This window comes from Hippichthys cyanospilos, chromosome 7 (assembly GCF_059441005.1).
Source record: "Hippichthys cyanospilos isolate Australia breed blue-spotted pipefish chromosome 7, RoL_Hcya_1.0, whole genome shotgun sequence".
NCBI classification, from domain to species: domain Eukaryota; kingdom Metazoa; phylum Chordata; class Actinopteri; order Syngnathiformes; family Syngnathidae; genus Hippichthys; species Hippichthys cyanospilos.
The window spans coordinates 13,080,931-13,108,923 of NC_142375.1; the positions used below are offsets into that span (position 1 = coordinate 13,080,931).

A 27,993-nucleotide genomic window follows, 5' to 3' on the forward strand; every position below is an offset into this window, starting at 1 on the left:
ACAGCCCTGTATTTGTCCCATGAAATATTGCTTTCACTGTATCCGGAAGATGCAAATGTCATTCCTATTATTGTAAGTTTGTTCATTTATTTTTGCCTTATGAAGTTTCTGTTAGAGTGTTTTGCCATATCAATATAACAAAGGAGTGTCAAACTATTTTATTGTGGGCCACATTGTACTTAGATTTTCTGTCAGAGGCCCGGAATGACCCGAAAAAAAAAAATAAGTGTGCTTGTCACACACTTAGCTATTTTTGAAATTAGAGGATGTTAAAAACAGTTCAAAAGAGAAATTGGGAAGAAACAATTGGTTGCCCCTCCCAATGTTTAAAAGTTGCAACTTGCAAGTTTGGTATTTAAGGAAGAAAGTCAAATCAGCATTTTGCGGGCCACAGAAAATGATGTGGCAGGCTGGATCTGGCGTTTGAGTTTGACGCCTGTGATCTAACATGTCCAGTTTTTATGAAAGGAGAAAGCGGCAGTACCGAGGACTAGGTCCATGTGAGTCTCTTCCTGTTATGATTATAGTAGATTGAGGGGTGGGATGAACACATGACACATCAGTTTTTGTTGAGATCATCGACACAAGTACTACAAGTTGGAATGTGGGAGGAAGCCACACTATCCAGATAAAATCTCAACAAGTGCAGGGAACACATGCCAAATGACAACATTCAAAAGCAAACCTTAGAACTGTAAGTGCTGACCACCGCCTCTCCATGCTGCTGTGTTGTTTTTTTTAATTTTGTAAAGATGGGTAGTAGGTGAGACTAAATGTAACACATGATTTTATTGCATTTTCACAGTCTGTATTCACATAGCAAAAAAAAATAAAAAATACTCTGTAATATGTCTGAAAAGTACACAGGTCAGTTAATGTAGTGGAAAAAGCCCAGATTCGAAAGATTAAATTGTCAGTGGTCATCAACACAATAACAAACAAAAAATAGACGATACTTCAGTACAACGCTAATGTTTTGATTGTATTCACATGACATCACCGAATTGTGCCAATCCACCTGGCAGCCACATTGTGCAGCTAACAAATATTCGCGTGTTTCAATAACGTTAGTTTCATTCATTCACACAAACCCCTTAACAACAGCACACGTAAATACCATAAATGTGAACAAACACATGGATTGCAAGGATGAATCCAAAAGATTCATAACCACCAAAGTGTGTTCTGAACATTTTGTTGAAGGGGGTTATAATTGTAGGATTGTTAAAATGCATTTTAAAGTCATGTGATTGGGATATACTGTATGTGACCCGCTCTGGGGAAACACGGCGTCGTTTTGAATAAAAGCCAAAAATAGATCCAGTGTTCAAAACTTGTGAGATTTCCCCAAATATCCTCGTTAAAATCTGTTTTCCTTTTCCACCAGCTGAAAAGTTGGAATTGAAGACAAAGTGTATGGAAATAAGTTGATTAGTCAAAATATTTGTTGTAGTCAACATGGTTGTCAGTGCAACATGGTTGTCTAGCGCATCTCAGAGAACTCACTTGCTTGGTCTCAAAACAACCCAAGATTCATGCCTCTAATGTCTTTTCAAAAGTTTGATACGTAGAATGCATATAGGACCTGATATAAGCTGAAAGAACAACATAATATGACATCGGAGGAGGGTTACCCTGAAAACGTGCTGGATAGGTGCCCTCGAGGACCGGAGTTGGTGACCCCTGGACTATGATACTCAGATTCAAATCAATGTTCACATTTAAACACAAGCAGAAATAAATGAAGATTTTACAACAAGGGTGCCTATCAATGACGGCAGGTGAACGAACGCATTTGACCTTAGAACATACAAACATTTCATCATGAAATGTTGTCAGACAACAGAAATGTAATTCAGTTAATTCCATTGCTAAAAGCAAGTTTCCACGCCAAGGAAAGTCATATGAACTTTCCGCATGTGTCTTCTTCCAGAGGGAAGGTTAGAGAAAGATAAGCAGGATATTTTCCACAACAAAACACCAGACGGTCAGTGTAAACAGGAAATGCTGTACGCTAGGCCGATACAATGGCGCTGTCTCACAAGATCACGTCATCCCGTGATGTCAGTGAATACCATCAATAGACAACAGAACAAAAGTAAAAGTGGTTCAGTGGTTTTGGTGAAATCTTATTTTTCAAAATAAGGCAGGTAGAACAACTTGAAGCCTCTTCTTCCACGGACAGCACAGCTGATGTATATCACATGATACACTAAAAAAAAATATAGAATTGTGTCGTTATCCACATACCATACTCTGGAATGTAAAAGACAGTTCTGAGTGAGAATCTTGGATTTCTTTACCTCCAGGAATGAAGAGAAGGAATCCGGGCACAAAGAAAATGGCACTTGAAACACCTGTGGCAAAACACAGAAAACTGTCTGTAATCATATCAAATTATGTCTGCCTTGTCAGAGAAGCACTATCTAGTGATGAAAGTAAACTGTACAATGCAGGTAAGAACACTTATTGTATTTTTCCAACCGGAGCATTCATTCAATTTTCTTAATTTTGCTTAGAGTATTGCTACTGTAGATAAAATAAAATGGTGATTTCAATTGAAAACATTCCATACTTACTGATTACAAGCTTTTATATCTGTGTATTGAGTTTTGAAACTACCCTATTAACATTAGTCATGCGAATAAAACACCATAAAACACCACTTCGTTACGAATCAACTGCACTAAAGAAAGGGGAAACGGGGGAAGGGTAGTCATTTTATTTAAATAACTGTGCTATTAAGGGTAAACAGTTAGCTATGATGAAAACTTAATTTGACAAAAGCAAAAGTGTTTTCAAACAGGCAGTGCCTTTCGGGTTGTAAATCAACAAACTAAGGTAGAATGTGTGAACTCTTGAGGGTAATGTATTTTAACATTGTCTATTGGTATTATAGCTCTTGTCAAACATAAAAATTGTGTGTATACATACATACATACATATATATATATATATATATATATATATATATATATATATATATATATATATATATATATATATATATATATATATATATATACATACATATATACATACATATATATATATATATATATATATATATATATATATATATATATATATATATATATATACATACATACGTACATATATATATTATATATATATATACATACACATACACAAAATATGATATTTATTTGTCTTACCTGCATTTGGATTCAGCTGTATGACAATGCCTGTAAAAATAAGAGCTAAAAACAAAGAGTATAATTTAAAACTACCAAGATAGCAAAGAGAAAGTCATTCTGGTAAACAGCAATTATATGGTAGGGTTAGTGTACGGGGCCAACACACAGGCACGCGCGCGCGCACACACACACACACACACACACAGTGAGCACCTTGTGGTTTAAAGTACAGTCAAGTAAATCCCTCACAGAAAGGGGAAAACCAAGATTATAATCCTGGTGGTGATTATACTGTACATATTTAACAGCATTTAGTGATGAGGTATTTGTGTTTTGTTTTAATAACAAAGTTCTTGATTTTCAGTATGTTTTTGTAAGTGGCAAACTGATTCAAATTGAAACGGTCTGCTTATAGCTATACATGAAACTTACCAACTCCAGTAAAAAGGAGAAGGAAGGAGGCAAGAACTATCCTTCTGTTTTTCTTCACCAGCGGATGAGACATCCACCTGACCAACAAATATTATGCAGTGAGGGAGCAACTTCAGCCATCTGTATTGTATACGTGCGTGTGCCTAAGCATTGCGATCTCACCCGCAACAATGTGCTGAAAGTTGTGTGACAGAACTCAAGGTGCTAAAGGACCACTGAGAGCTGCAGTAAGACAGAGTGGAAGGGTCACTGTGGACAAAGACCAACAAATGTCAAACAAGTAATAGGCACGCAAACTCACAACAATTACTTTTTGTGTCAATGTAGAAAGTTGTGCCCCTGCTTGTGTGATTTTTCTCTAGGTAACGCTGACTTCCTCCCACATTACCAAAACATGCACAAAGACTTAATAATTGTCTTTAGATTTAACTGTGAGTGTGAATAATCATTTCTATCGTTGTGCCCTTGTATGACTATGGACTGTTGACCATCTCCAGTTCAAAGTCTGTATAGACGGCAACCATTAAAAGTAGTGGCTGAATGGATGGGTGGATGCTTGGGTGAATAATGGAGGGAGGGATGCATATAACTACTTTTCTTCATCATTTTAAATCCAAGCAGCCTCCCTGACACAAACTGGCAGTTCTACTGTCACTTTACTGTACGCATTAGACCAACCTGATTTTGAAGAAGTTGTTAAACGAGGAATTTCCATTGTGAGTAAGCTGGTCTTCGTTTTCCAAATTCTAGAATAAAACAGAAAATGACACAAGACGTGTTTTTGTCCCCTCCGCCCACCAAAAAAAGGAGATGCATGCAGTACGTGAGTCTTACTTGATACTTGAGGTTACTGTGCTCCGACGAAGCAAGCAAAACAGGCGAGGGATGAGGCTGAGGTTTCGAGAACGTCAAAGGCCCAAACGTGAGCTCTGCCTCTCTGTCCTTATCGCGAGCATCCCATCCCTCGGCGTCCACCCCGGACGCAGCTTCCTCTTCTTCGACGTCCAAAACGAAGGCGTCGTCGATAGTGAATTGTGTTGCCATGGCGATCGCCACTTACGCGTTGATGGCTTGTGATTTGAGGCTCACTGTGGATGAGGACAAGTAAGAACAAATATGACCACAACTCAGCATGCATGAGCAAACAAAACTTTTAGAGGGAACGTTGAAATTTATGAGCCAAAGATATATGATTAAAACTGATAATATGTGTTAGACCTGATTCCCAATATGATCTAGTTAAGAAAAGTTAACTCCTTACTCTTGAGCAAGAGAAAAACCGAGCAATTTCGACGTTCAGAGCAAACAGGAAGGCTAAGCTGCGTTGATCTCAGCCTTTGTTTCCGCTAGTCGATCAGATGACCAAGGGGAAAACTTACTGTCTTCGGTCTTTGCTTCTCAGTGGTTCAGCTGGACATCCAACACAATTGACGTAAGGTTCACATATTTCCAAATTTTCCAGTTACACAAGCGGAAGCTGATAATAACGCGATAGTAACTTTTTCTGAGAGCGTCAAACGCGTTCCCAAAACTTTCGACTCTCGCGTTTCCAGATTTTTTTCTCCCTTACTAGCCGGCTATCGATTGCACATGCCTGATTACGCCCAGTGGGTCGCTGTAGTTGGCTCAATCAATCATCGATTTATTGATGGGGCTACGCTGCTTGTTCACTGCGTTCTCGCGTCTTTTTAAATGAAGTACTAACTTGAGCAAAATAATTGTTAGCAGCCCCCCCCCCCCCCATAAAAAAAGCACTTGGAGTTTTTAACAAAGTATGTATTGAATAGAAATCGAATAACCTAAAATCAACAACACACACACACACACACTCGCGCGCGCGCACCCAGACACGCACACAAAATCTATCGTTGAATTTTAAAAAGTTTTGGTGTAAAATAAAAAAAAAATATAGGTATCTAAAATTCAAACGGGGGCTGTAATATATCTCCCCTGCTTGAGTCGTCATCATATTGATAAGTAACATTTTCCCATATCTGATATACGTGGACCAGGGCAAATATGCCCTAACGTAATACAGTTGGCCTAAAAATTGCATTGTCTCGGCCTTATGAGGTGTAGCTGCAAGAACTAGAAAGAAGACTGATTGAAAAGTCTGATGCCTGAAGGGAGGAAGGTGCTGGTGGACCTGTCGGTTCTGCCTGGGAAGCTGCAGCATTATGCCACCTAGCCAGTGCCACACTAATGGGCGACCACGCCATGGCACACATTTGTAATAATTTTCACGTAAATGTAGAGGAAGGTGAGTGGGATCTTCCAGGTGCATTTTCACAACCCTCTGCGATGATTCTAAATAATTTGTTTTGCAGCCATCAAGCACGTGCAACAAACAAGAAGCTCCAAAGCAGCAATGATACATCGCTGCAAGTGGTTTTTACTTCAGTGGTGTAGAAAGTCACACAAACAAGAAGATAGGAGGTGAACAGCTGTTGATTATGGTGGGTGAAGAAAAACAGAGTGAGGCCATTGGTGCATAAATGAGGTGTGAAGTTTCTTTGTTGGGAGAGAGGCATGGAGGTGCTGCTCTGCAATGACCAATAAACAAAAACATTTCAAATATGCTATAAATGTTTGTTTAGCCCTTTGAAAGCTGTCAATAATTCATTCAATTATTAAAGTTGTTTTTCTTTTTAATAGTAAATGGTCGAATGGTAATTTGATGCTCTTTGCTTTCCCATATATAAAGTGCAATGAGATTACTTTGGCGCTACATACTGTAAATAAAAAATAATTGACTTGAGATTTTGACAGCTCTCACTGACTATTTTAATGATGCAATCTTCTGTTGTCTGTTGACAAGACATCCAGTCATTTAAATTAGCCTTTGGCTGCTGCTATATTTGGAGGTCAGCATGCTGCAGCATTGGTGACATCTGTTAGTGTAAGTGCTTTTTTCATCAGTTATTTAATATTATGTCCTTTTGTTCACTGTGCAAGTAGCCCAACGATTGTCAGTGTTCTCTGCTGTTCTCTACGACATGTAAAAATGCCTATATATGTATATATATATATATATATATATATATATATATATATATATATATATATATATATATATATATATATATATATATATATATATATATATATATATATATATATATATATATATATATATATATATATTAGTTAATTAAATATAATTAACTGATTCCTTTTCCATGTGAAAATCATGACAAAACCATCACATTATTATTTAAAGATATGCAACATTACATGTTAAAATGAAAGTACTGCATTGCCTTTTGGTAAGTCCTGGGTACCAAATCTTACATACAATTGGATGAATTTTCAACCCTCGCCCTAAAAACCCTGTAATACTTGGATTTCTTTTTTTTAACGCCTTATTCTAAAGAAGTTATCATTTGTACAAACATTAAAACCTAATACATCTAATGAAGACATCAAAAGACACATCATATTTAATAGCCTGATGAAACTGTGATGTGTCCAGTTGAAAAGATTTTGGGGCGGGGTACGAAAAAAAACATCAGATGAGTGTTGCATAATAATCATTAAACAAATGCCTGGTTCAGGGAGATTTGGAAGCAGATTTAATCTTTGAAAAATATTTTTATTTTATACAAGAAAATGTGTAACTGTATGTAGTATGCCTTCTTGGATTTGAGAGAATAGTAACAGCTATTTCTTATCACATGTCCGATGTTGGTTTGAGAAGACATTTTAACTAGACGCAATTTTCCTTTCCATACAAACGCATGCATCACCAACTACAACATCGGATACATTTGACATAGTGATCTCAAACAACCGCAGGAATATTTCGAGGTGGAAGAAAAACAAGCGTGAAACGACTTGTTCATTTTGAGAAGTAGTGACACAACATGACCACATGATGCCAGTCACACCGTGATTGTTACAGAGAATAAACGACAGACTTCTCAGCCCTGCCTCCCTTTCTTTGCATTGTTACCACCCAGAGCCTTCAGGAAGGCAATTGTCAAAGGCAAAATGATAAATACAAACATCCTGAAGGACAGCCTGCAAAAACAAAACAAAACAAAACTCTTTGATGGCAGAATGCATGACATGGACTGTCAACACACCAGCAGCTCCACTATACAAGCTGATGATCCTTGCTAAACATGCAGCTACATAGCAGATCAAATGTGAGCAAAACATGCAAGGGGGGTTGTATTGCTAAAAAAAAAATAAAAATCACAATCATTTCATTTTGGTTTGATTATTTCACTGCTGGCACACAGGGAGCTTTTGATGCATAGAGAAAGGAATTTTAAAAAGCCCATCTTTTTTGTCAGACATCCATAGTTCGGTTTCTGAGCAATATTTTTTTTTTAAAATTATTACTTGAAATCATTGTGCCTTTTCTCCATTCAGAACACCTTTTTTTGTTATTGTATTTTATTTTTTGAGACATTCACAAGGTTGTCGAAGGACCTGACAGATCGATTAGATTGAAAACACCTGCAAGCATTTAGACTGACCATGGACGTGCTTTAGAAGACCAAAGTCTAGTTAGAGCAGTCTTGATAAAAAAAAAAAAAAAAATAGCCTCTAAAGCCACCCAAATGCACACACATAATGTCAGCAAGCGATTCAGCTGAAGATTCAGCTGGGAATGCCTTTGTTTACTACCAACTTTCCCATTTGTTTTTCTTACAGACACTCTGTCATGTAGTATACGAAAATAAACCTGATATCCAGTAAGCCTATAAAAAGATCAGATCACAGAAATGGTCCTCGTGTCGTGAGTGTCCAAGGACACACTGTATTAAGATGTATTGGAGGAGTTGTAAGCAATGCGATTCCCATAAATCGAGTGACATCACTCATTCGCCAATGGATAAATTACAGCATGGTATTGGCCTGCAGGAAATAAAAGTTGCATCATTTATTGATTGATATTGTACACTTGGAGTAACAATGAGAAGCTCACCTCTCAAACATCAATCTTTCTTAACATCGATGAGCATGCAGCAAAGTGAATGTGCCTAGGCATAAACACTCACTGGACACAGTCAAAAGAGGAGCAATTCAAGAGAGGAATCAAAATGCTGACCAGCTTATGTTGGTTTTAAGCAGAGGGCAACATATTCAATTCAGTACAATTTATATCCCAATGGCAGTATTACTCATCAGTGAGCATTCTTGGGTTTGTGATTAGATTTTTTTTTTCATAGCGCTTCTTGTATTGGATCTCATTAGACTGCGCAGGTGTCTCAAAAAATTCTTCCGTCCCTGTGAGCCGATGAGATGACACGAGACTGACAGTTTGTCAGCGTGCCTTCCATCCAGGAACACATCACTGCAACCATTGGAGGCAGCAAAGGGTTTCTCTCTAGTGCACAGCTTTCTAGTCTTTGTGTCCCGTGTTTTCTTTTGTCTATCCACATAGGAACACGCATACACCAACCCGTAGACTGTGCTTCTTGAAGTTCAGTTGCGATATTTGGAATGGGGCACAATGTGAAAAGAGACGCTGCAAAGAGAGAAAAATCGAGGCACTCAAATTCTCACCGCCTGCTTCACAGACACATGCACACACAGAGATTACTCTCACAAGGACAATGAAAGACAAATCCTTAAAAACACAGACATGTTAAAGGAAAAAATTCCCCCAACGGATCCTATTGTGCTTTGTATCATAAAGTAATGACACTGCCTTACTTTATAAGCTAGCATAGCGATGGTGTGTTGACACTCTGGGCCTGATTTACTGAAGATTTGTATATGCAAAAAAGGTACTAGGTTAATTTCTCACTATTGAAATAATATAATATATTATATTTTATTCATTGATTAGAAAGAGAACAGAAAATTGGCATGAATTTGTTGTAATCTAAAGGGAAAATTCTATTACGGGATATATACAGTAGGTCTTTCTTTGAAATTATCGGTCATTAGTGTTTTGTAAATTGCATGTATTAAAAGTACCACTGGTATTTGTTCTTAGTATTAGTGACTACTTAAGAGTTCAACACAGTACTACTACTGATATCCATCTGAAAAAGAGCTATCAAACATATCTAATCAAAACGATTGATTTATTTTCTGTAACATAGCAATGTTTGTTTCCCTTCTTCTTCTTCTTTCTATTAACACTTCCAGTTGTACCACATCAAACTTTACTTTGCGCCTGCTCCATGGTGAAACCCATATGCACTACCAGAATCGTAAAATGCTCATTTCAATACACCGATTTCACACTTGTTACCAAAAGTGTGTTGCTAGCTGTATAAAGTGAGGGCACACGCATAATTTAGCACCTCCTATTTGGGATCTTAGTAAATCAGGCCCTGAGAGTCACATGGCCTGACGCTGCTGCTGGCTTTGTTCATGGAATAAATTCTAATCATCTCTCCGTTAGTTGTACATTTCAACAAGGACATTAGAGTGACTTCCACAAGGTCTAAATGACAATATTGTGTGTTTCCCTTTGTTAACACTTATGAGCGCAACATGGTTTACCTTAAAAAAATAAACACCACATCTTTTTAACATCACTGATGTCAAAATGAAGATCATTTACAAACAATCGGTGTGGTTTGCATTAAAGGATGGATTTCACCGTCATCGCTATTACATTATTATTATTATTATTATTATTGCAGTTTTTTTTTTGTTTGTTTTCTTTCATGGGGATGTGCATGTGATTACTGTGCGTCTGGTGTGATTTAGTCCGTTTTGTCGCTGCTTGGGGCTCCTTGCTGTGTGAGCGTATGCCAGTACTCCACTTTTTTCCCTTTGTTTTTGAGACACTCGAACCAGTGTCTGAGTCTCTGTCCGCTTGCGTTGATGCCCAGCTCCACGCCACCTGGAAACACACACACCGAAAACAGACGACAGAGTAAGGACGCGATTTGGATGATGGTCCTGCCTCGCTGAAAGATGCTTGGCTCGGGAATTAGGAGAACAGGCAAAGCTATTGAGCTTGATGGGCGGGAGGTGACAGATATGCAGGAAATGAGCCAGGTGATGGAGCAACAGACTGCGAGAGAGGCATGGCGTTTGCGACACCGGGGGTTATGATACAGCCTTTCCCCGGGCTGCCATTGCACAGTTAAAGGAGCATGAAATGTCATAAAATAGTATTATGGCGAGGCCGCCTTTTAACGGCGCCGTACGAAATGACAGCCGCAAGTGAGCAAACACGGTGTGTTGATGTGCAACTCGTCTTGGCTCAGAAATGAACTCTGCTTGCAACGAGGCTGCTGGGAGCAGTGCGAATGCTCTTCATTTCGGGCATCCACTTTCTATGTCCTTTTTCGCTCACATCAGAAAGACAGTGTCTGAACCAGTTAAGAGGTGGTCTATCGAGCGATGTCCGCAAAACACTCCCAGCGACTCCGAATGGAGCTCGACAGATGTTCCCTGAGCCCGAGGGCCTTTCGGGACAACCCGCCTGTCGATCCGAAGAGAAACGGCGAAGGAGAAGAACTGCAGAGAAAGAGGAACTGAGCGGTGACGAAGTTCAGTTTGACACCCAGGTAGGAGAGGAGCAGGTGTGCTCACGAAACCTCCCGTGCGCCAAATGTTTACTCCCTCGGTCCCAGCAGCAGGAACTTCAAGGACGTCAAGTGTCTACAGACCAGCTGGGTCATCCTCGCTTTCTCTTAATTGAGTCATTAATCATTAATTGGATTACAGGCAGCATAGTGTGGCTTGGCCAGCACATCTGCGTCACAGTTTTGAGGTTTAAATCACAATTTGATTAACTTATAAATCAAAGTACCATTGAACAGTACATGCCTTACGATTGGCTGGTGACCAGTTCAAGGTGAATTTGGGCTCTCAATCAAAGCCAACAGGGTTAGGCTCCACCTCACCCATCAGCCTAGTGGTGTAAAAATAGATGAATGATTGGATGGACATTTTAATCCCCCCTGAATATTGATTACTCAATTTACCAAGACATTTTGAGCAATTCTTTGCTTGCAACACGTACAAACAGTTCGTGGAATGTTTCTCTTGTCCCCCGAGCATAAAGCACGGTCCCTAAAGGCATGCTTAGATGAGTTTTAGATGGAACAATTTGGGGGCCTTAACCTCAACAACCTCAAGCACCTTTGGGATGAACATGATCAGTGATTCGGAGCCAAAGGCTTTCAATCCTCTCAACTGTTATTTTAATGGATGAGCACTTTCCCAACATCTTGTCGGAAGTGTTCCCAGAAGAAGAGAAGCTAGACTAGCAGTAAAGGCCAGATCAAGTCCATACTGTATTTTCTTCTAAATTCACCTCTAAAGTGAATACTCACCTTCAGATTAGGACGCAAATGCGGCAAGTAAGCTTACTTTAAGCAACAATCGCCTCACTTGCCTTGTTAATTATTAACATATTATTGAAGACCTAAATGTTTTAGGACGTGAAACTGTCATCTTTCGAGCTCACCATTCTTGATGACGTTCATGATGATGATGGTAGTGATAGTGGTGATGATGATGATGATGAAGATGGTGATGATGGCTTTCTGTAGCAGCTTCAAGCATCTCAAACACTTTTGCCTGACGTGACACATACAATATAGGTTTTCTTATATATATATATATATATATATATATATATATATATATATATATATATATATATATATATATATATATATATATATATATATATATATATATATATATATATATATATGCACAGAGCGTCCAGCATACCTTAACATTTTATTTCACTCTCATTTCTGCATTGTTATTTTTTTAAATGCTCTAAATAATTGAACCATGAATGACATGGCGCGTAGATGCCTCCCAGACAGGAATGGTAATTGTGAAGTCTCAGAGTGCTTTATTTCAAGCTGTAAACTCTATACTGTAGTTCCCTTTCCCTTTATATTATACAATTATTAGCTGTGGGTCTTTATCTAGCAATGGGGTTTCCTCCTGCATTTCATCATTCTTTAATCACTAGATTTATTCCACATACATGTGTGAGGGAAGACCATCACCAAAGAAGATGTGATCCCTTTACAAGTACTGTCAAATGTTAAGCACTCCTGCACTTGAGAAGTTGTTGACACTACCCCTTGGCAGTGAATGATGTGTCAGTGCGATCTCTATGATCTCCTTGCCAGCATTGCTCAAAGCAGGGGTCACCAACGCGGCGCCCACAGGCACCAGGTACCCCCCAAGGATTACATGTGCAGCCCATGGGCTTGTCTGTAAATTGCTTACGAGTGATAAAACATTGTTATTTTCATTATACATACATACATACGTTACATTTTTTTACATTTACATTACATATTACACTTGAGTTACATATATACTACAACTGTCTGGCACTTTGACGCACTTTGTATTTTATTTCTGCCGTTTTAGACTAACCCGTAATCAACATTGTACAAAGTAGTCTACAGTTGTTAAAAGTTGATTTATACAGTTATTTTTTCTTTTGTTAATGTTCGAAGGAATACAGTATTAGGTTTACTTGTTAGTTTTTTAGATAGTAATCTTATTTATAGTCGGTGTGACGAGTGGGCAGAGGGGCGCAAAAGGGCAAAAAATAATTGAGACGCACTGGCTGAAAGTAATGAATTGTGATTGCAAAGTAGCTATTCAGATTACTTTGCCAGGAGAAGCAATACATAAGGCGTTATTGTAAAAATAGCTATTTTTGCGTCACATCCTACCTTCTATACATTACAGTGCATCTTCATTTGAAAAGCACTTTCGCAACAGCTACAATTGTAACAGTACTTTACAGAGCATTTAAAAAAAACTATTAGGAGTAATACAATAGAACACATAGCATTAAACTGACATTTCTAGATCTGCCTCATTGTTTGAAGCGGTTATAGATGAAAAAGGAAAGAGACAGTCTTCTTTCACCAGTGGATCAGAGATGTCAAGATCACAGCATGCATGACGTCACACGCATCTGCTACAAGCTACATTTGAAAGACAACAAGCAGCTGTAGCATTCGGTGACGAGTGACATGCCGTGCATACAAAAAGAATAGTCTGATTCTCCAATCCCATTTGGATCTGCTTCAATTCCAAGCACCTAGTGTGACCGCCATCAACGGTTAAATCACTATTAAAAGTTACTGCTAAGGTCAACCAGGCCTCTTTATCAACCCATTCTAGTTTTTTACCAGTCATCTCTCTCCCGTCGTTAATTAACATAAATGGCATGCCTCTATGGCTAAACATGCATTAATGACAGTCTCTGGAACATTTGTTATCAGAGGCCGTTAGACTGACGGCCTTTTGTCTCAGCGGGGATAATAACTCACTGGGTTATCTCAACAGCGAGTCCCATCCACCAACCGGAGCGCTGCACACACCCGACATGGCAAAAGGCTCTGATCTGAAAACCTCAAGCCCAATGGGGAGTAATCATTTCTCCTTGTACCACCGTTCTTCCTTCCAATCACTGCTGAATCCCCCATGTGCTTTATCTATAGGATGTAGTGTGCATACCAGGGTATCTCAAAACTGTTTAGTGGTAGTGATTCCATAAGCAATGTATGAACACTGCAGAGCCAACAAAAAAATGAATATATTTTAAGCCTCTTATTTGCTTTATATGTTCAGTCCCTCTTATGCAAGCTCAATCAGACTCATCGTGCATCATAATTAACTGGCGTCCCCCAGGACTTTTTTATGCATCTTTTTTGAATGTTTCTTTTACCTCTCCCTCGATCATTCCTTTCCCCACACTCGGCATGGTTTTGATATTTGTTCAAGCTTGTGCTATTTTCATTCATTTTTACCCATTATTCCTATTCACTTGTCTTATCTTCATACATATAGCATTTGCTCACCTGCCTTGACTCACATATAAATTTAAATGACACCCTGTTCTTAGATAGGATCCTTCGAGCTACAAAGTCGGTCCAGCTTTGCAGCTAAAAAGTTCTACCATATGTGACTTCGGTAAGAGAAAGCTATAATTTCACGGACTAGTCATTATTCCTGTTCAACATATAATTAATTCATTGTCTCCTTTCAGAACCCTAAATTAGGATTTAACAAAATGCAAAATGACTTAATAGATGTCTTTAATTAGAAATTAAATGTTTAACTTAACAGCAAAACAAATATATAGATATTTTTAACTAGAATTATGACTCATCAAACTGGTGTCGTACATATCTCTGGAGTTACAAATATCTACATTTCAATTGTAGATGTCTATAATTCCCAAGTTGATATCTGCAGCTGACTTCAGGTCTGTGATGAAAAACCTCATGGACACGAATAGCAAAAGTGACACGTTTTTTGTGAAATGAGATTGCATATATCTGAAATGCAGTTTTGACAATCAAAAAAAACCTTCAGGTCTCGGATATCTGTGACTTGAATTTAAATGACATTGTAAATACCTTTAACTAGAATTAGGACTAGTCAACAATCACTGGGTTTCATCTCAACTGGTCAGAAAGATAATATCTACAAAAATAATACCGACTAGTCAAACTGTGACATGTGAGCAAAGATATGTTTGGCAATATTGTGTAGTTAGCCCGTTTACCTATGAAGTCATTGCTCATTCCCAAGTCGTAGTCCCACACGGAGATCTCGAGTGTTTTCTTAGCCAGCAAGTCCAGAGTCACTTCATAGGAAAATTCCTGCTCGCAATAAAGACACAGGCACATTTCTACATCAGGCACTGTACATCACTTTGACCACACATAACAGATTGAACTTTTTTAGATGAGCAATAGTAAAAAGGGTGGCAGACAGCTTCTATTTCCGGGTTTCTTTCTATTTATTTTTGTTGGATACATATGAGAAGATTTGTCATGAAACTCAATAGTATTTACTTGCAAATATTTTCTTGCAGGAACTGCATCAAGCCCGTGACTGACAGAAATATATATATTTTTTGCATTTGCAGTCCTTCACTGTAGTCTCATTGAATTGCGTTACAAGAAATTTAAAGTTTAGACTAAGCCAATCCAAGCCTTAAAGTGGGTATCTCTGCCCAAACATCTGAAAGAGGCTGCGTTGGAAGTCTAGAATAGCACCTCAAATGAAGAAGGTTCAAGTTTAATGATGCCAATGAGTCACAGGCTGAGGTGAGTACAGTATATGTTAAGTATTGGCAGTTTACACCAAAAATGAATTGATTAGCCTCACTGTTTCATACATGCATGAACGTATACCTCATTGAATTCAGGATTGAGTGTCTTTTTCTTCACTGACGTCTTGTACTTGGACTTCTTCCCCATGTCTGGCTGCAAGATGCTTAGAGGACGAGGAAAAAGACTGTCACTCCTTTAGATAATTTATAACTTACTAATCAGTAAAAAAAAAAGGACTTATTTGTGGCACTGCATGCAGAAGTCAAATGAAATAATTTCTAACCCTTTACAGCTTCACCCATTAGTGAACATAATAATCACATAGTGTTAGTGCCACACAGTGGGCTACTAAGACGCCTTAATTAAGGGCACTTCAACCATGAATGAACTGGGGCTACATACTGCATTTGCCACTGCATAATGACCTCAGCCTCAATAGACACCATGCCATAATTAATCTTTGTATGAATCATTTACTTTAACAAATAAACCTCTCTCAGATGCCTGTTATTTTCCTAAGGACAAAAAAAATAACAGATGGTGGCTGTAATGACCTTAACTAATTCCAAAATGTGTCGTAATACCGCAGCACAATCTAGCCTGAACAGTATACAACAAAACCAAGTGTACCATGAAGGTTTTTTTTTTTTTTTAATAAGAAGGAGCTAATGTAGTACAGTGGAAAATTCTTGGTCAAAAGATTAAGGGAATTAGGGAAGAAAACCAGGGATTTGGGTGATTTTTGGCTGAAAATATCACGAAAATGGAACATGCATTGTGCAAAATCTTTTCGTACGTAAGTCAATTAAAACCCAAACAATGTGTATGAAATTGGGAAGGAGAGGGGAAATTTTTCGTAGGCAACTACTGTAAATCATTTCAGCAGGTTGAAAAAAAGAGCACCACTGACATACCACGTCTTTCCTGGGAGTCAAAAAAAAAAAAAACAAGACGAAAAACATCATTTCCCAACTTCCATAATTCAATACACAAAATAATACATTGATGTCAATGAGATAGATGTAGTTGGGTTTTATTTTGAAGTTGGCCTTCATAAGTGTTGGCGTCGTAAGTGTTAGCTTGAATCCTCATAACTCTCTTCTTATTGCACATTACAGAGCTACCAACATCAACTCAGTCATAAAAAAAAATAAAAAAATCAGTCGCTGATTTAGGAAACTAATAAGGAAACTAAGAAACCGTGACTCGATTACGCTGATGAATTGGGCACTCTAAATTGTTCTTAGATGTGACTGACTGTGACTGCGTGAATGACTGTTCATCCGGCAACCATTTCAGGGTGTCCCCCGCCGACTGTACATAGACAGCTGGGATTGGCACCAACAGACCCTAATGAGGATAAGGGGCTACAGAAAATGGATGAATAGATGTATAATAGAGCACAAGTCTCCAACGTCTGCATGTGAAGCATTCACATGCAGTTGGACATGCCAAACAAACACAACAAAGTCCATTAATGTATTAAATGTTAATAACTGCAAATCTCTCAATAAAGTGTGCTTCCTATCAAGCTATAAAACCTGGCACATACCAAAAATTGGAAACTAAGTATAAACTAAGTACTATACAGTAAACTTTTACTCACTTCTATGAGGAAATGCAGTCACTATTCAGATCAAGGCAAATGAAATGATGACCTTTTTTGTTACAGGGCAGATTTTTTCATCACCAATCCACAGAGGGTGATTTTGGCATTTAATTAGCTGGTGTTGGTAGCCAGCATCAGTCAATTTGGGAAAAGGCCAGACATGTACTTTCTCCTCATATTTTTCATGCTCAGAAAGCTGCAAAATGACTGACCTTCATCCTTACATCTCAAACTTCAATCAGGTGAACTTTCACCGCGGAATCAAATGATTTTCTTAGCACTAAATGATCTGTTTGAATACCAAAGCTTCAAAATTGTATTGTTCCCGTACTTTTGAGGAATGATGAGCACTAATCCATCCTCTATTTACCATTGTTCACCTCAAAAACGCTGAACTGAACTAAATGGAGATGTAAAGTTTAAAAGAACATTTTTGAAGATAATTGTGACCTAGAAATCCTTTGGGAAAAAATGACAGCAGACCACAGCAAGATCCTAATCATGACTGCGTCGGAGGACAATAAATGCTCCAGTAAAGAGGCACCAGACGGGTTGCCAGAGGGCTGTGGGAGTCATCTGTGTAATTCAGGAGTCAAGATGTTCAGGTGTTGCGGTATCTCCCTTCTTCAGCAAGCTATCGCACCCGGCCCACCAGTGTCAGACAGCTGATGCACGACATGAACTTGCGGCTGTCACTGCGGCACCACAATCAGAGGTGGAGCAAAAATGTGATTCGCCATACGCTTGTGTCAGCAATGAAAGGAAAGCAGGCATCAGAAACAATTTTCTTTTCAATCCCTCTATTTGATGAGCGGGGGACAGACTCATCAAATAAATAATTGAAAGGAAGCACGGGATGCCATAAGTTCCCACAGTACACAAAACCGTCCTTTGGAATAACAAACTTTGTGTACAAGAAAGATTATGTGAAAAGTACTTTGAGGAAATCAGCCAAAGACCAGCAGCAATTGACTTAGTGAGGCAGAAGCCTGGAAAGGAGTCACTGGCCACGGGGGTGGGGGGATGGTTTGGGGGATCTTACTCCAACCTGAGCCAAATCTCATTTTGTACAGGCTCCAGTGCAGTGCAGATGGGGGAATTCCAATTTCCCGTTTTCCAAAACAAATGAATACAATTTGACAACGGCAATGCCTCATCCAAAATCATCCCACACAGCCTCAATCCAACTATTCTTGAATTCGATGTGCAAAATATTTCAGGACACAGAGAGCTGGTCCATAGAGATAGGAAGGATTATTCCCTCATGTTAGAAAACAATGTTCACTGGTCCAATGCAGTGATCTCCTAGAACTACATTACATTTCTGCTCATTTTTACACTGAAAACACTCCATTGAAAGAAAAGCTTAACTGTGACTCACAGCTATTATTCATACGTGTCTAGTACTATGCAATGTCTTGTAATAGGGACCTCAAGTGAAACGTTAACAGTAAACTATTACAAATATGCCAAAAGTTAGTCGAAAGTTAGTCGAAAGTCGGGAAGATAGATACAGTAAAATACAAAGAGAATGACTTGCGCTTCTGAAACTCTGGTCCAGATGCAAAACTCACAAAATTGTGCTTTCTTTATAAAATATGCACTACATACAGCCTAAGTATGACACAAAAATATGTGAAGATTTTCTTGACTGAATCAGAGATGAAAACATGTAAAGTGAGATTGGATTATCACTTGAAGTGCTCGTTGTACTTGATTTCTGACTTTGTAGATTCAAAGGGGTACTCAATACCAATTCAACTTTTTTTTTTGTTGCTTTTGAATATGTTCAAAATTTCCTTGTGACAACATACGGGTAAATGAACATCTACCACCCGCCTGGCAAACATTTGCCACCTTAGAGAGCCCTGACAAGATCAAAAAAGTTGCTCCTTTCACCAACACTCGCCGACCTTCACTACTCACTGGGATGGGGACTTAAGATCAGAGGTCGGCACTTAAACTTTTATTTTGTTGGTCAGTCAGTTGTCGGTGCTCATTGACATCTGTTATTGTCGGTCCACCATTTTTTCAAGCTGAAAATCTTAATCCATCACTTCATCACCCAGTCATCATTCTGTCACTCAGTACTGTCATCAACGACGCCCCCTTAATAAAAAGCCGTAAAAAATGCCTTCATCCTGCAAATAAGTAAAAATAATAAAACCTTTTTAAAAAAAACCTAAACAGTACTCTCTACTGGACTTACACGATAAACCAAAGATAAATATTTCAGTCTTATTCCAATCATCCAAATTCACCACAATGTCTAGTGTGTGTTCCAGTAATTTTTTCAGAAACGGTTGCATAAAACAGGGGCGGCTCGATAATGCAGTGGTTAGCACGCATGTTTTTTCTGAGTTCTTTCTGGGAACTCGGGCTTCCTCCCACACTCCAAAAAGATGAATGGCAGGTGTATTGGACAGACTAATTTGCTCTTAGGTGTGATTCGGTGCGTAATCATCATTCAAAACCTTTGTTGTTCGAGACGATATAGTTTATACATGCATTGAGCAATGTACTGTATTATGAAAAATGAAGCATATTGAATATTCATTATGTTTACAGCATCGGTTAATCTAAACACACATATATTGTCCATATATTAAATGCAGTTTTTGTCATACGTCTGGTCAGTAAGTGAGTGGTACTATGGGACATCATAGTATAGCTGATGAAAAATAGTCTCATCCATCATTTACAGTAACTTGTTAATCTCTGTCCTAGCACTCAAAGCTCGGACAAAAATGAGAACAAAGAAAAAAAGTGTTGTGTTCATATTGTATTTCTTCAATAGGAACATTATAATATAAATTACATTATTCCTTTTACACTTCTATTGCAGAGCTTTAAAAAAATTTACTCAGTGGACGCACACAGACAAAAATACCGTATCGTCACGCTCACAAGCCACAATAATATGAAGCTCAAGTCTTCACAGTAGGAAGTAAGGACAATTTATTTGTTTATCTGTTCCCAAAGTCCTAAAAAAAGTTGTAAACAGTAATTTAATTATAGGCTGCGAAAGTAAATTCAAAAAGTTGTAAACAAATGTGATATACACTATCAAACAAATGTGTTTTTATAATACAATGTATCATAGTAAAATTACTGTATTACAGATCATAAAATACTCTTGATTACAAGTCAGTGTCATAAGCTGCAGCAGCAGCTAACAGAGAGCAGCTAATTTCAAGTAAAGTTATTCCATTTTAAATACGACAGGTACAAAAACACTTACATACACACACGCGTATACACGCTTTGAGGGACATGAGATTGGCAGATGTTTCAAGCAGTCAGGACATGGCCTTGGTCCCTGGTGTTTAGTCTGAAATGTGCCTCCCGAAAGGAGACTAAGTCACGTAGCAGTCCGAAACACACACATTCACACTCACAAACGCACACACCATTGAGACAGGTCATTGGTGCATCACCAATGGATGATGGAAAGGAGCAAGTTAAGTACAGAAGGTTGTTCTTAAAGACTAAAACAATTCTAGGTAAAAGAATAAATGAAGGGATGGTACAGCAATATGAAAGACTAATAAAATAATAAGAGAAAAGCAGGATTCTGAGTTCATAATTTTGAGCAAATAGGCAGGATGAAGTAGAATGTGAAGCACTGCAACGAATCAATGCCTCAAGGAGAAAGAAAGAAAAAGTGCATATCAGACAAAGTGCGTGCTCTGTAGCACATCTTCCCCACTTCCTCGCCTTTTTTTCCGACGACGTCATTCAGCATTTTGCAGCCTAAAAACACACTCTTCTCCACTGCCTTTGATCAAGTAATGCTTCGTGAAAACCTTTTATTATGTGCTCTTTCAGTGACTCATGCTCCATCCAGGATATTTACAGCCTTCTATGGTGCACTAATGGCCATACTTCAACTTCAGTGAGAGAAACACAAAGTTAGTCCTCGCGGTACACACGAGACATTTTATCCTCATTCTCTGCCTTGCTGCGGTATCGCAAAGCCTACCTTATTTTGCAGAAAATGTACAAAACAGGACATTGATGCTCATTTACCATTAAGTTGCTGCCACCCCCCCCCGTAAAGATTAGATCAAATTTAGAATTTCAATGGATATTTAGGTATTTTGTTTATATGGTATATTGATTAGATTAAAACGTATGGCTAGTAAGTATTCCTATGGACGTAATGTGTGTAATATACATTTACAGTGTAACTCTATGTAAAAATTGAAATATTATTTAGTTTCATAGAGTATTAGTTAAGTTAAAAAGGGGTAGGACTTCAAAAAGTTTTTACGTTTTTCTACCCCTTTTCCAAAAGTGTGTGCAGTATATGCTATGTTATTCTTTGTTATTAATGTTATTTTTTTTTCTTTTTTACACATGTTCAAAGTAAGTCCATTCATTCATTCATTCAAGTTTATTATTGTAAGTAAATTGTAGTCGTGTAGGACTCCTCTGCCTCATATTGCAGCCTACTAAATTTTGGCAGTCTGCCTTGATTGTATGCAAATTGTTGCCAAATGTGCAAAGCTCAGATAAAAATGAGTTGGGTTGTGCAAGAAAAGGAAGGAGAGATTAGGAAAAGAGGTTAAGTCATCATTTAAGAAATTAAGCAAGGAAAAGGAAGAACTGTAAAGATGATCAAAATCTGATCATTCGATCATTACTATACATTTCATTTTAACTTTGCGTTGATGTACATCTTTGAATAATGGTCATTTTTATTGACATTCAATTAAAATGTTTTGATTGAATTATACATATTGACAGGATGTAGTTCATTTAAGAAAAAAATTGATATCTTTTTAAAACTTACATTCAAAAGTTTAGAACCACTTTGGAAATTCTGCGTTTTTCTCAACTTTGTAAATTAAAACTGAAGTAATTCAGATTATGCAGCAAAAATGTCAGGGATTGTTTTCTAAAATCAAAAATGTTATTCAAAATAAAACGTGTTTCCATTTTTAGATTGTGGGCGGCTTGGTAGAGCAGTGGCTAGCACGTCCGCCTCACAGTTTAGGAACCCGAGTTCAAATCCACCTCACTCTGGCCTTCCTGTGTGGAATTTGTATGTTCTCCCTGTATAACCCCAATTGTCGACATTAAGGCATATTCTGCAACAAGATCATTCACTCCAAATTCAAAATGTTTATACTCTATATGCAAATAAAAATGGGGAACCAAAGTTCATTCATAAAAGATGCTGATGTGACTCACATTTTGACAAAGGGGTCAGAGTAGCCATTGGAGTCCATGGCAGCCAGATGGGCGCAGCGTATGATCCCAACCAGCAAGCAGCCCTTCTCCGTGTTATAGCACAGTGACACCAGGATGCGTCCCCGCTGCACACGGAAAACACAGGCCTTTTACAAAGATGAACGCACACGGCGGGGGACACGAGTGGGGAAAAGTTCTATTAGAGATTTCATTGAGGAATGATTTGAATTACAGTTTCCCATCTAAGCATAAAGCCCGTGCTGTGTGAAAGTGTACCCTGCGGTTCAAAGTTGTCTGGTTTGAGGAACATTACACTGCTCTATTCCCCTCGAGGCCAAAAGCTATTAACTTCTGTCTCCAGAATTACAAGAAGGTATTGGATAACAAGCAGAAGGGAACCACGCCAGACTGACAAATAGCAATACCTCATTTTGCCCTATAGATGCCCACTCTTTCCCTGGCATGCATTTTTCCTATTGGATGTTCCAAAGTGTAAGATAATAAACTACTGTCGATGCACCATGTGAGGGAAAATTGCTGTTGATAAAAAGATAAAGCTGGTACCTCCTCCTCTGCCACCAGCGCTCCTTGCTCCACCGCTTGATTGTTTGATTCTTTGTTCTAGAACCAAAGACACATGCAAGATGTGAGCGAGCTCATGAAACATACAATACAAGGCATTGCAATAGATAGCTGCACAAAACAAAAAAGCTGAAATGAAATATAGGCCAGGTACTATGGATCAGGGAAATCTCTGTCGGATCCGTTGACCTTATTTATCGTACAAAAAAAAAATTGAGATTCTAAACACGAGGACAACATTTTATACATTTCAGTAAACTGTATTGTACGTAGAAATATAGGATTTGTTTAATGTGCAACTATCTAAGCAACACGTATACACTATAGGTACACTGTATTTAATATGCAGCATGCTGAGTGTATGTACCTGTGCAATTCTCTCTAAGCCCATATTATAACGTTTGTTGTCACCCTCTCTGAGCTTCTTCAGGGCCACTCTCACCTCACCGATGAATTCATTTCGTCCAAGTCTGTCCATGTCACATACACACAGCCTACATGACACAAACACAAGATAAGTTACTGCAAAGATAAAAAAAATAAATAAATAAATAAAAAATGGAGCATTCAGTTAGCACGATCGGGCAAGATTTTTCACACAATTTACATGATAGCAGTGTAAATTCAATTCAACCCTCTGGGTAAGCGAATGGATGCATGAATTATTAGAAGAATGCTGGTCTATTGCAAATTTAATGATGATTGATCAATGGAATTCATTTGCATTGCTTGCGGTCTTCTGTGCATAACCCTTGGGGAAATAATTTTCAAAGCTGTTTCAAAAGGCTAAATTAGATCCGGTTTCACAGATTTAGTTGTACGTGTATCCATTAATCGTTGATCATCACAGGGCATTGGTCTAATAAACATTTTACAATGGCATCAAGATGACAAAAAAACAACAGCATACCATACCAAACTGAAACTAATCTCAAGATAATGTCCACGTTGCACACAAAGTGGCGATTTAGACGGTGTCATTTCTTCTGAGCTAGAACCCCTGTATTTCTACTCTTTTATATTCTTATGAACACCTTCCCCTTCAACTCTTCCTTGTCCCCAAGGAGTTTTGGCAGTATAGCTCTATAAGCCCTAGAATGTCTTTGACTCATGACCACAGGTGTGTAGTGATTTATATACATAATCGCTATGCACATATGTGTAGGAGGGGATGGTGATAAGATAAAGGTTGTGGTGAAATGTCACATCAGTTGCAGGCAAAGCACCTCCATAAGATTCATTGCACCATCTCCCCTATGTGTTTCCTCTGACAGCTTAACAGATGCTCCTGAATAAATTGGATTCTATGCCATCAATATAGGCTTTAAAACAAACAGACAAATGCAAAATTGTAATTTGTACTGTTAAGAGGTTAATAAAATTGAGGGATCCATCAATTATTTTAACCGCTTGTCATCACAAGTGTCATGAGGGTACTGGAGCCTATCCCAGCTGTGTTTGGGCAGTAGGCGGCATACGCTCTGAACTGGTTGCCAGCCAATCACAGAGACAAACAACCAGTAACACTCACAAACACACCTTTGGACTATTTAGAGTGCATGATATAATATGTTCCGGACGGCTTTGTGAAAATTCTGGTTCGCCGTTCGGTGTCTCAGGAGTGGGAAGCAGTGCACCATCAACGCTGTGCAGTGGGGATGGGGCGCTGCTGACCTTAACTCATGTCGTCTCCTAAAAAGGGTCTCCAAGATGTGGCGTGGCCGCGACATCCTTGTGTGTACACAGACTGCGTGCTTCATGTGGGAGTTACACTGAGAAGGACTTTGAGAAAAACTGTTTTTAATGAAAAAAAAAAAAAAAAAAAAAAAAAAAAAAAAATATATATATATATATATATATATATATATATATATATATATATATATATATATATATATATATATATATATATATATATATATATATATATATATATATATATGCCAAACCACAACGTCCTGGCACTGGTAACCCATGGAAAAAAATATGTGCCAATTGTATGAAGATGGAACTGATCATCAAACTTAAACTAAGAGCTTAAAAAATAGATTAATGCATTATATAAATAACACTTTGAAATGATCACAATTTATTTATTTTGAGACCCCTAATCATATCTAACATTCTAACATTAGGTTGTAGGTTATGTTCTTGGCGCAAAAGTGATATTTTTTTTCTCAATTTTGACAATGATCCTGTTGAATGCTGAGCAGTCCTCAGAAGAATCCTGTTTGTTCTTGAGGAAGGGAAGGCCACAAGTGAACAGGAGGAGGTTAAAAATGTCTGTAAACACCTCTGCCAGGTGTGAAGAGCAGAGCTTCAAAACTCGGCTGGGGATATTTACTGCTTCTCAGGGATTAGTCTTCCACAGAACAATGCACAACTCAGCAGGTGATATGATGAAAGCGGGGCTTTGTGTCTTTTAGTACAATCTTTACGTTGGTCAGTGTTTAGCGGGTCAAAGTGGGAATAGAAATTGTTCGCTTCATCTGGCAGTGGGGTGGTGTTGGTAGTGATGCTGCTGCTTCTCTATCAGAGGTTTGTGACGCGATGGAGACCCTTTGACGTACGTCACCCAAGTATCACTGAAGGTTTGGCCTGTACAGTGCTTCTTTGATGGAGTAGTTCAGATGAGGATTTATCATCAGATGCAAATGCAGGGTATTTGATTTAGATAGATTTTGCAGCACCTGGTAGGGACAATGTTGTTTTGCTGGTTATTGAATGATTGTTATCCAGCTTGGGAACATAACCTTTGCCTTCTGCTTTTGCAAATCATAGAAACAGTGACGAATAATAAGTGATTCCAGCTCAAAAACCCACTTACAACAGTATGCTGCTAATATGGTGAGATGACACGCTGACCAGAAGTGAGTGGTGGGTGGGGGAGGTGTGGTGGGGTGTGGACAAAGTCAAGTCAAAGCATTCCTCCACAGCGGAAAACTTTGAAACAAACTGACAAATGTCAATTTAAGGAAAAAAACAAACAGAAAAAGACACTACCAAAAATCCAGGTCTTTCTTGAGCATTTAACATTTGAATATTCCTTCAAGACCCTATCTGCACCTGAGCGAATGTTTCACCTGAGGCATCCAGTGGCCAAATTAAACCTTGGACAACATCCAATATGAAATCACCTATTATATTTATCTTTATCTCCCAAAGGCAGAAGGCAGTTTGAGTCTATTAAAAAGTCTGACATGGAGAAAGGAAAATAGAGGAAACTGAGGAAAGGCAGCAGGCAAAGACCAAAAACACACACACACACAAACACACACAAACATAATAATGTCTTCATCAAAGCACCTCCACGTCTCCCCTCTGTTAACTGGCAGCCTGATGGCCATTTTAGCAATGAAATCCAAATAGGAATCCAATAATTCACCTTCAGTCTACATGAATTTTGAGTTCCCAGCCATTTTCTTGCTCAATGAGATGCTGCGAGGGAAACTATTCCAACTCCACATTATCACTGTCACAGCTGTCGAAATCTTTTCAAAAACGCCTCAGCGCACAGGCAGACTGCAGTGACTGATGGACAATAAATGGTATTTGGCTCTTATGTTCAATATTTTTTTCACAAAAATATAACTCCCCTCAGAGAAAAGTCACCCTGCTTCATATATACAGTAGATGCCAAAGCAGGACATTACATTTACTCGCAAGAACAATAAAAAAGGCTAATGATTTGACGTGACATTTATGAGAACACAGAGGCGTCAAAGATTCAGACAAACTCAACTGGGAGATTTCTTCCATCTCTGTCACTTTGTCTGATTTTCCAATCAAGATCTGAGCACCTCGGACATCCCTGCTGCATCAATTAAAGAATTACAGATGGTAGGATGCCATCCGTGACGTCTTTGCAAGTACCTTAATTAGTTTATTCTACTGGTTCATCCCTAAACTGGCAGGACCTCTCTGCCAATTTTTTATTTCATATCAATTGGACTTTACTTTAGAGGGCTATATGAAGCAGATGGATTTGAAAACTCATCTTGTATTTAATGGACCCTTGAATGCATTTTTCCATAGCATACAGTACAGTATATGAACAAATGCAAATCAATACATAAAATGTATTGCCGTTTGTTTGTTTGTTAATTTATCATTGCTGAAACACCCTGTTTGGGCAGCAATATTGCCCCTGAATTAATTGCCTCCACCACTCGTTGCTGTCAGTGGATGAAATCTACTCTTCAACCATTGGGTTAATCAAAGATGTAGATCTGTACATCACCTTTTGATGTGAACGGTCAGATATTTAAATTTGATATGAGCTTTAAAATATTCATCCGGAATAATATTTATTAAAATACTTATATTTAAATAATTAAGGAATGCATTCATCGCCCGATGCAGTACTGTTTCTTAGTGGTTAGCGTCACAGCCACACAGTTCTTGGGCTCATGCTCAAATCTTTCCTCCAGCCTTCCTATGTAGAAGCGGGGTGTTCTCATTTTGCTTGTGTGGGTTTTTAGTGGGCATTTCCTCTACCATTCTAATAGCATGTATGTTAGATACATTGAATGCCCTAAATTGTCCCTAGGTGTAAATGTGAGTTTGAGTGCTGGTTTGTTTATATGCACCATGTGATTGGCTAGCAACCAGCCCGGGTGTGTAACCCATATATGAAATGGATAGATGGATGGATAAATTTAAAACCCTTTTTTCTTCTATGAAAATTCATGGTTATGTCAGGCCGACATAACAGTGCAGGAAAGGGTATTATGTTAATTACCCCATGATTTTGTAACCTGGGCAGAAGTGCATAACGGCTCGCTTACAGACATATTTTCCTAATTCACCAGATAATTAAAGATTTACTTAGTTCTTTAATTTCACACTTGAGTGGGCAGGCACTCCATTTACTCGACTATTTGTTTACAAGATAATAAAAAGGCCATTTTTCATTGACTGCGTCTTTAGAAGGAAAAAAAAAGGTCAACGTTGTAGACAAGATTTACTTTGTAAAGTG

At 38.3% G+C, this 27,993-nt stretch overlaps 2 protein-coding genes and 1 long non-coding RNA gene across 5 annotated transcripts in view; 1 reads left to right on the top strand and 2 right to left on the bottom strand.

Annotated features, from left to right (window-relative positions):
• Nucleotides 1-774: 774 nt before the first annotated feature.
• tmem134 (transmembrane protein 134) lies at nt 775-5,166 on the bottom strand. 2 transcript variants are annotated; one of them, XM_088419639.1, is made up of 8 exons: nt 4,970-5,166; nt 4,425-4,678; nt 4,269-4,336; nt 3,753-3,839; nt 3,591-3,667; nt 3,177-3,221; nt 2,304-2,357; nt 775-2,212 (listed from the first exon to the last, which is right to left on the bottom strand). In XM_088419639.1, exons 2-8 carry the CDS (start codon nt 4,632-4,634, stop codon nt 2,130-2,132), a joined length of 624 nt encoding a protein of 207 aa, XP_088275765.1. In that variant the 5' UTR covers nt 4,635-4,678; nt 4,970-5,166; the 3' UTR covers nt 775-2,129. The 2 variants fall into 2 exon arrangements, with proteins under 2 accessions (XP_088275765.1, XP_088275766.1); XM_088419640.1 differs by having other exon boundaries at nt 4,852-5,166.
• On the top strand, nt 4,582-6,571 carry LOC148421130 (uncharacterized). The gene is made up of 3 exons (XR_015866161.1): nt 4,582-4,694; nt 5,664-5,850; nt 5,918-6,571. It is a non-coding gene; the product is annotated as an uncharacterized LOC148421130 (long non-coding RNA).
• An 827-nt stretch (nt 6,572-7,398) lies between these two features.
• Nucleotides 7,399-27,993, bottom strand: part of doc2g (double C2-like domains, gamma) — a 32,618-nt gene continuing 12,023 nt past the window's right edge. Inside the window, exons 6-12 of one of the 2 annotated variants that reach the window (XR_015866059.1) lie at nt 23,383-23,509; nt 22,998-23,054; nt 22,434-22,558; nt 15,710-15,791; nt 15,076-15,172; nt 11,983-12,095; nt 10,262-10,404 (exon numbers count right to left, since the gene is read on the bottom strand). Coding sequence is in view for 1 of the 2 variants with exons in the window: in XM_088418617.1 (XP_088274743.1) it covers nt 10,265-10,404; nt 15,076-15,172; nt 15,710-15,791; nt 22,434-22,558; nt 22,998-23,054; nt 23,383-23,509 (628 nt within the window). In the remaining variant the exon portion in view is untranslated. Of the gene's footprint in view, nt 10,405-11,982; nt 12,096-15,075; nt 15,173-15,709; nt 15,792-22,433; nt 22,559-22,997; nt 23,055-23,382; nt 23,510-27,993 lie in introns of both variants that reach the window. The other variant, XM_088418617.1, reaches the window with a different exon arrangement.